The sequence below is a fragment of the Humulus lupulus genome, chromosome 9 (genome assembly GCF_963169125.1).
Source record: "Humulus lupulus chromosome 9, drHumLupu1.1, whole genome shotgun sequence".
NCBI classification, from domain to species: domain Eukaryota; kingdom Viridiplantae; phylum Streptophyta; class Magnoliopsida; order Rosales; family Cannabaceae; genus Humulus; species Humulus lupulus.
In genome coordinates this window covers 21,279,671-21,289,011 of record NC_084801.1, presented here as the reverse complement: position 1 = coordinate 21,289,011, position 9,341 = coordinate 21,279,671, and the positions used below count along the sequence as shown (strand labels likewise).

The following is a 9,341-nucleotide window of genomic DNA, read 5'->3' as shown; positions in this document are numbered from 1 at the left end:
CGATCCCAAAAGAATTCTTCATATCTTCTCTTATTTTGGAGGCTAAATAATCTGAACCGTTAACTAAGAATTTATCCTTGATCAGTTCGGCAACTACCAAAGGTGATGCTTAACGGTTATCTTTTTTTCGAACATCGAGGGAACATGTGTGTACATTTTCAAATGCTGTCACCTCAAACATGTTAGAAAGTTGCTTCTTCTTCCCTCTTAACCTCCACCCACAATCAGGATCCTTGCATGTAATGTACCAAATATCAGTACCAGACTTCTTAACTATAAAGTCGAATCCCTTCTTTATTGTAAACAAGTCAGCAACCTTCTTTAAATGTTCCTTGTCTCTGAAAAACTTTCCTAAATGAATCTCCCCGCCCGATGTGCCACCCATAGATATATAGTGACTATTATCCTCAATGTCTTCTCTTGTAAACATCTGAGCTTTGAATTTACTATAATATGTCGAAGAAGAGAGTGGATCACTAAATTCTCTAGCATCATTTGTTCCGTCTAGACGACTACTACTAGTACCAGGTGTTTGGCGATCTTCTCTACGGTGTCTACTTCTACATGTTGTTTGCCTCGGTATTTGGTACGACAATGGACTCAGGCTCAAAGCTTGAGAACGGACCTCTGTTTCTTGGTTGTCTCTTACATCATCATTGCAATCAAAATCAGCATCAGGTTCAAGATAATCAGGAAAATCGTCATTGCCCTCAATATCATCTTCAGGGTCAGGACAATCAGGAAAATCATCATGAAATGGCATCTGTGCTACATGATCAACTGTCGGTATGAAAGGGTTTGATTCAGGTACAGCAGTGGCTACCAGCACCTCCGGATTTGTTTCTGGAACATAAGTCCCAACCTCACTACGAGTATCCTTAACAGTACTTGGTGGAGGATTACGATCAACAATGATATTCTTCTCCACCAAAGTCACAAAAAGGGGAACAAATTCATCTGGCTTCTTCAAAAGCATTGACAAATATAAGCTTACACCCTTGTCATTCCTTATAAGTTCAGGCCGATACATTAACTCTTTCATGTACTTATAATTCACTTCTAATTTCAAGTCATACTGCACTCTGTCAACCTCCAGCTCTGAGTACAAAAGTTCAACAAGTTGTGAGTAAGTTATGTCCTTCTCCAACTCGAACGTTAAATTTTCGGCTCCATTAAAAACCCAATCTCTACCTTCACGCTCCCAAACACCATTATACATCAAGTATGCAAACAAAGTTGACCCTATCATGTACAAAGAAAAAAAAATCAGTAAATGGCAACAAAATGTCGAAATTTAGTTCGACATTTTTTATCATCGTACCAATATCGGGCCATATCGGGCGGTATCGGGCAAAGTTTTATTTATGTTTTTGATCACTTAAAACACTAATATCGGGCACGTATCGGGTACCATCGTGTACCATCGTACTATTAGGTCCGCAGTAACTTAATAACAACAATCGGGCATATATCGGACTACTATCGATCCATTATCGTACTTAAAAGGGTGTATAGATTCAAAACAATAATCGGGTAGCCATCGGACCTGAATGACCATCGGGTAACAAAACCTATCGGGTAACCATCGGGTTGCCATCGGACCTTCATCCCTAACCTTGAAACTCAACAACTATCGTGCCCGAATCGGGCCTATATCGGACACTATCGGGCATTTAGAAAAAAACTCAGGGAACCCAAAAAAAAACGCAGATTTTCACAGAACACGATTTTCACCCAAAAAACAGCAAAAAATACCAACAAACTACAGATCCAACATCTAAACAGCATTCTAAACCATAAAAACAACCAACAACAACAAGAATCAAAGAAAATCACTTACCCATCACAATGAGCAAAAATAACACAAAGCTTAGTGTTTCTCCTCAAACAATCCACAATGTCCGAATGTGTATCTTTCTTGCAAGATTTTAGTATGGAAATCTTGTGTGTAAAACGTATGGTGAAGAGAGAGTGAGAGAGAATGTATGGTGAAGAGAGGTAGAGAGGAAGAGGGAGAATAGAGAGGAAATGTGTTATGAGAGGGGTATTTTTGGTATTAAATGAAAGATGAGCATTGATTTCATGTGGTGTTTAACTTTAATTCAAATTTTAATTATTAAGCTAATATAAGCATCAATAATCAAATTTCCCAATTTAATTTAATGTAAAACAATATATGTGATTGATTGGCCTAAAATTCGAACAAAATAAAAGATAAAAAAGTGTGATTGGTCAACCACCTTGGGAGCGTGGCAGAGCTGCAAATTAACAGAAAACTGGGTTCGGTTTTCTTCTCGGCAACGCTTTTGATTCTAAAAGCCAAAACTATCCATTCATGGCTGATCGAGGGTTTGGTCATCCTCATTTGGTTCCCACGAATAGTTGCAGAAATGGGTGTGAAGGGAATTTCTGCGACGGGGGTTCCGCTAGAGAAGATGATAAAGCACGTGAAAATGGAGATGGCCCCGACGTCATTTTGGGTTTGGACGGTGGTACCACTTCTACTGTCTGTGTATGCTTGCCACTGCTTCCATTGATGGAGAACCCCAATAACCTCCCTGACCCGCTTCCTCTTCTCGCTCGCGCTGTCAGCGGTTGCTCTAACTATAATAGCGTTGGAGGTTTCAATTCCTTCTCTCTTTTTCGGTTAAATATTATTTCATCAACTGATTAGGCTGTGATTTCTTTTTTTTGACAAAAGGTAATTTTATTCCTTTGCTCTTGTTTAGTTTGGCAAACCTTATTCAAATTTCGTTTATGTTGCATAAACGTTAGCTTTAGCTATTGCCTTTAATTTTGAAATTTGCCCAATTTATTTTCTCAGTTTAAGGAAAAAGGATTAGCTATTGTTTTTCACATTTTGAATAAATAGATTCAATCTTTAACCTTTTTTCAGTTTAAGCTAATGTTTATTATATTCTTATTTGTGTGAACTTTACTATGATGACGGTTCCTTTTGAATTTTAGATTTGTTCTAGTAAATAGGTTACTTATTAATCTTGGAATGTAATGAACAAGAAAACCACTGATACAGAAAGTTCAGTGACTTGTTTTGATGTCTCTCATCTTAGTTATTTTAAAATGTGTTGGATTGGGCAGAAAATGCTGCCAAGGAAACACTGGAGCAGGTTATTACAGAGACCCTTAAAAAATCTGGTTCAAACTGGTCTGCTGTTCGAGCTGTTTGTTTAGGTGTCTCTGGTGTTAACCATCCAACTGATCAGGAGATGATACTGATTTGGCTAAGGTGAGCGAATCTGAATATTTTGTTCATAGTAATGTTTTCCATTCTCTTGTATGTTGAATTAAATTAATCTTGGCTTTCACATAAAGTTGATCTTAAAGAGTTCAACCTATAAAGTGGTCTTAAGCTGTGTCAAAGCTCTAAGTGTGAATTTCATTTGTGATTTTTAAGTTGACCTTTTACAGTGTGCTTCTGTATGCTTTCAGTTAAAGCAGAAAGATGACATATATAATTATTGTTTAAGATGGAGCTTATAAAGGAATATATACATATGTATTTTTATATGTATCAAGAATATAAGTTTAGCTCAGTTATGAATATGATGTTATAATGCTTTGGTGTTGAAACAAGTTTCATGCATGTGGAGTTTAAGTTCTATGATCCCTAGGTGCATTTTATAGTTTTATGTTATCTTGGGCATTTATTGTTTACTATGTTGATTGCCTGGTATGCAGACATATTCTAATTTAAAATGTCAATGCAAACAGGTTCACGATAATGTCTTAATAGGACGAAATGAGTTCCCTTACCTTTGTAGTCATACTGCTCTCTAATTTCCTTGGAGTGTCTTTCATTTTTGGTCATATTAATCTCTAATTTACTTGGAGTTTCTCGATTGAATTTTCAGGGAAATATTCCCTTCGCATGTTAAAGTATATGTTCAAAATGATGCTGTCGCAGCTTTAGCAAGTGGGACCATGGGAAAGCTTCATGGATGTGTATTGGTTGCTGGTACAGGGAGCATTGCCTATGGCTTTTCTGAAGATGGCAAAGAGGCTCGTGCTGCGGGTGGTGGACCTATCTTAGGTGATTGGGGAAGGTATCAACCTACCTTTATTATGCATTGAGTTTAATTTTCTGAATGAAGAAGATATGCTATCTTTGTCAACTTTATTTTGTATTTTTTTCTATTGATGATCTCTCATTGATGTGATACAGAGGAAAGTTCTAAAAACAGAAAGCCTTACTATTGTTTCTTCTTGAATGAATAGGCAATATTTGAGTGCTTATTTATTTAATTTTTATTAGCTTCAAACAGAGTTGCAAAGAGTAGTATTCTGTTCAAAGCTCGTCTCATGGAGCCATAGGATAAGAGAGTTGACTTTGGACAATCACCTTTCTTAATAGGGGTCAATGGTCAAAATTTGTCATTGATGAAGAACCTATTCTTGAAAAAGGAAAGAATAGTTTGTAATTATTAACCTAACATTTTGATGCCAGGTTAATTTACGAATATACAAATTGCTTGCTCTATATATGCTTACTAAAAATTTTATTTGTTAAATATCTAAATTTTGTTGCCATGTAAACTTTTGCGAGTTGAAGACTTGATAACTTTAGTAATAAGGAAAAAATGAAAAATGTATGAATTTGGATTGTTTGGAAAGAAGAGGAAAAAAGATATAAAGACACAGATGATTGAGTTTATAGAGAAAAAGTAATTGGTCAAAATGTCTAGTTTTTTTATTTTTTGGGTCTTACCGCAGATATTTTCTAAATGTGTGAATAGCTGTGCGTGTTGGACTTCCCACACAGAAATATTGAAATATATAGCCTTGTCCTTTTTAAAAAAAAATGATACATGGCCTTTTAGCAACTTTCATGGGTTTTTTTCTTCAATATAATATGTATATGTTACTTTAAATTATACTTTGTAAACTTGTATTTTTATTCTTGTTGATTGCACATAAACTTTTTAGCCATAAAAGACTGTTTTTAGAAATTATAAGATCTTCTAATGAATACAATTTTGTGTTTATGGATTTAGTAGTAAACGATCTGATCAATAAAATACTTACAATTTGCAGTGGTTATGGGATTGCTGCACAGGCATTAACTGCAGTAATAAGGGCTTATGATGGTCGAGGTTTGCAGACAATGCTTACAAGTAGAATTCTGAAGGCTCTTGGTCTTTCTTCTCCTGATGAAATTATTGGGTATGTGATGCAGAATCAAATAGATAATAATTAGAATTGTTTGATAAATATGTTTTATTATTAGGTTTTATCTGATTTTGAGTAATTTGAGTTTTAGTATGTGTTAAATTCCTACAGTTGCTAGTTGATTTAAGATTTGTTAGTTACATATCCATAAATAGGCTTAGCTACGTCTAATTTTTATTCAAATTGCTTATTATAGTCACTACTGCTAGTTATTGACAAGATACTTTAAAGTTTAGCGACCTACAATAAAGCAATACACATTTGTTACCATCTCATTATCAGATTGGTTCTGTTCATGCATTTCTGTGATGACTGGGTGGCAAAATCTCATAAGATTGTTAAGTTGTGAGAGGAGAGACTTATTGCATTCCCCTCTATTCTTCAGAGGCTTATATTTAAACCCAAAACCTAGTGTGTTTCTTTTTATTATTTAAACTGTTTTCTCTCATGAAGCTGAGCCGATCTGCAGCTTCTGTATACCATGATCATTTTTTGCCTTGAGCTGAATGGATATGTATCTTTGTACTCAACTGATATTTTTTGTCTTATCCAAAGTGGAAATGAAGCTTAAACAAATTGATTTATTTTTACGGCTGAAGGTGATTAAGAGAGCAATTTTGAAGATCCAGTATGCAATAACATTGGGGTAAGCAAGGTAATATCTGCATGGATATGGATTGTTTGCTTAGACCCAAAAAAAAACACTAAAGCTCGGTCTATTACGTTTCTGGTCCTAATCTTTGGATCTGCACTTTGACAGTTCTCTTTTTTTATTCTTCCTGTGAGAGTAGTGATATGGGCTGTACAACGCATTGCCAAAACTTAGATATGAGAAGCTGTTCCTTCGTATTTCTGTGTTTTTTATAAGGTCAATGCTTTGCCAAAGTGGTCTGCTCTCTTGTATTTATGCTTCTTTCCCCCTTCTCTCTTTAGGAGGTGAATTTATGTTTCAGTTCTTGGCAGACTAGTGTCAAGCCTACTGCAAGCATCTCTTGTTGCAATATCTCTGTGATCTTATGATGCTTCTTCAAGTGCATCATCATGCAGAATTAAAATGAAAGTCGCTTTGCTTTGTCTCAAGGTTTAGTCTTTGAATTGGAGAGAAGATGGCCTTGTGAAAAACTTGATCACTTATAGATAAACTTACTTAGTTTATTGTCAGGCATTGTGATCAAGAAATGTTTTCAGGCTGACGTCAGTGTCATTGAATTTAGGTGGACTTATGAAGATCGATCATGGGCTCGCATTGCAGCACTAGTTCCAGAAGTGGTATCATGTGCAGAAGGTGGAGATCAAATTGCACATGATATCCTAACTGAGGCTATCAAGGAATTAGCTCTCAGTGTTAAGGCTGTTGTTGAAAGGCTCCGCTTGTGTGGTGAAGGTAAAAATGATATCATCATTTAGTTGGATCAAATGATTTTCTGTTTACTAGGTTTTAGCAATTTGAATTAAGGAAGTGAAGTGGAATGAAATTGAAGAGTCGGACTATCTGAAATGTTTTGTATAATGGCAGCACAAATATGATCTTTCTGTGCGTAGTTTCACAAGTCAATAAGATCACATTAACTACTTCATGATTCATACTGAAATTTGATTGCAGATAATACTGGCTCATTTCCTGTTGTGATGGTTGGTGGTGTCCTTGAAACCAAGACAACTTGGGATATAGGAAACAAAGTTGTGGACTGTATCCGGAAATTCTTCCCTAATGCTCAGCCAATACAACCAAAGGTTATCATTTTACGCTTTTCTGTGAAAATCATTAGTTACAAATAATTTGCATTCACTGGTTAGCGGAGTGTCGTTATATTAAAGAGTCTTACAACTCTCTCTTTTAGTTTAGTAAAATCTCTATAAACTATCAATACTTGGATCACAGAAAATGATTAATTTAGTGAGCTATTTATATATTAATGTAATAAAGACTGAATTATTTATTGTTGTGATATGAGAATGTCTCCACCAATGCTTCTTACCACCTTACAAAAAGTTGAAAATGACAGTCAAGTCAACATCAATATTAAGAAGAAAACAACACTAATAGATAAATATACATCCTCATAGTTTGGTCATACGTATTTAGTTTCAGTATTATGAAATTATCAATTTATATATTTTGTGGATCCTGTACTTTTATTATGCATTATCTTATTTATCGAATTATTATTTTACCATGTTGGTCCTAAGTTGAGACTGATAAAGAAAATCATTTATCGGGGTTATTATGCTCAACTACCTTCCAAACATTCCATGTTCATGTTAGAATCATTGGTTTCACATGAATTCCTTTCTATGCATGTTATAAAACTCTGCAATTATGAAAAGAACTGCTGCTGATGATAAAATTTCCAGCACTAGTACAATAATTGCATTACTTTTGCATTTTTCACTCCTCTTTTGAGGTTGTAATGGTTGAACCAATCTCTAAATTCAGGTGGAGCCTGCTATTGGGGCAGCATTGTTGGGTTTCAATTTCTTGATGAAAGAATCAGAAGGAAACAACCACAGCTAACATTTGTTCATAGAGCTGAAAGTTATAGAAGAAGTTCAAAAGAAAGAAGCCAAGATTATAACTCGATTTCTTATGTAAGAGTCTTCATCCCTTTCTCTCTTGCTGCTAAGAAAATGGCTTTATCCCTATGGCCATCAGCAATTCTTACTTGAATACTTTTGAGTTATTTGTTTGTGTTTTACACATCACCAATGTATAGAGCAACTTACCACAGAACCAAAATGATTTCTTGGTTGGATTCTTTTTATAATCTAGATGTGCTGCTTAATCTGTACAATTTCTTTGTTTCACAAGTATTCATGGATGAAGAAACTTTCATGAGTTGAGTTATTTTTTCCCTTTAATGTGATCCACTACTTAATCTGATCCTTTTTATTTCCTTGATTCTAATGGACTTTTCTTTTTCTTTTTCTTTAAACCAAAAAAGGTGATAATTAGAAGTTAGGAACTTCTCTTTACTCGAGGTTTTTTAGAGAGAAAAAACAAAGACAAAAAATGGAGGGAATTTTATTCTATTTTATTTTTTAACATAAAAAGGGAGGAAATTATTCGAGAGATTGACTCAAAATATAATATAAGTTTAGAAAACTTAGAATTATCACATTTAGATTGAGAAGGATAAAAGCTTGAAAAGAAATGTGATAATTCTAAGGGAGGAAAATATTTTCTTTCCTCATTTTTTCTTGCATTTTCCATTTTTCTTTTTCTAGATCATTGTCTTTTGATAAAGAATTTGTTTTTAATGGAATAAGAAACATTTTGCAAGTGAAAAAGAAAAGACATGATGAAATGAATTGAAAATATAGGTTTGCGGTGGAGCCCTTGAAAAGCTGGAAACAAGTCATTGATTAGGGGAGGGGGGACAGGGGCAAAAATGCCATCACAGACACACTTGTTGACAGAGAGAAAGACAGACTTTTCAAATAATATTTTTCTGGGAACCATAGGATTTCTCTGTCTGTTGTGAGTAGACTAAATGAGACAAATCCAGTACCAGAATAGACTACAAAGTACAACATTTTAAAATATATTTAACTCAGAACCAACTTTCACCTGTATTTGCAGTAATCATTCCATACAAGGACATTTTTGTACTTTACCACTTATGTCATAATTAGCCGTTGTATATAGAAGTGAGGATTTAGAGCATTCACATCGTGCTCTATTTCAATTCATTTTTTAAATTTCTTTTTCAAAAATATATATTTTTTTATTTTACTTTTAAGTTTTATATTTTACCATAGATTCTTTATTTTTTTTCTATATCATTTAAATATTATATTTTCACACATTTTTTATTCATTTCAAATATATTTTTTAATTATCAATAATATCCTTATATATTGTAATGTTATAAAAATTAATAAAATATTATTTTGCTACATGAATAGTTCTCTCTAAATATGGCTTAACATTGTAGATATATGTAAAATATTTATAAATTACAGTAGCTATACAGCATCCAATGGATGTTGTTTTAGGGATTTTTATCTATATTTTATAGATATTAGCTATTTTAGCTTTTCTAATGTAAGTGCTCTTAGGAGACAAAGTTAGTAATTATATTTGAGTCAATACGGTATAATTTATAATTATTTATGAATTAGCATAATATGATTTGTAATCCAATTTAGATTTT

At 33.8% G+C, this 9,341-nt stretch overlaps 1 protein-coding gene across 2 annotated transcripts; it reads left to right on the top strand.

Moving 5' to 3' along the window:
* The first annotated feature begins 2,209 nt into the window (after positions 1-2,209).
* On the top strand, positions 2,210-8,801 carry LOC133802456 (uncharacterized). Of its 2 annotated transcripts, XR_009877349.1 has the most exons (8): positions 2,210-2,621; positions 3,100-3,247; positions 3,873-4,064; positions 5,053-5,181; positions 6,402-6,571; positions 6,791-6,921; positions 7,625-7,776; positions 8,509-8,801. XR_009877349.1 is itself a non-coding variant. In XM_062240770.1 (7 exons), the coding sequence occupies exons 1-7, from the start codon at positions 2,336-2,338 to the stop codon at positions 7,700-7,702; spliced, it is 1,134 nt and encodes a 377-aa protein (XP_062096754.1). In that variant the 5' UTR covers positions 2,210-2,335; the 3' UTR covers positions 7,703-8,032. The 2 variants fall into 2 exon arrangements, 1 of the variants encoding a protein (XP_062096754.1); XM_062240770.1 differs by lacking the exon at positions 8,509-8,801 and having other exon boundaries at positions 7,625-8,032.
* Positions 8,802-9,341: the final 540 nt, after the last annotated feature.

What these genes read in the sequence shown, in the direction of transcription:
- LOC133802456 (XM_062240770.1), top strand. Translation starts at nt 2,336, where the DNA reads ATGGCTGATCGAGGGTTTGGTCATCCTCATTTGGTTCCCACGAATAGT. An exon ending in TAACTATAATAGCGTTGGAG is followed by an intron (nt 2,622 to 3,099) that starts GTTTCAATTCCT and finishes TGGATTGGGCAG; the next exon opens with AAAATGCTGCCAAGGAAACA. An exon ending in TCTCCTGATGAAATTATTGG is followed by an intron (nt 5,182 to 6,401) that starts GTATGTGATGCA and finishes CATTGAATTTAG; the next exon opens with GTGGACTTATGAAGATCGAT.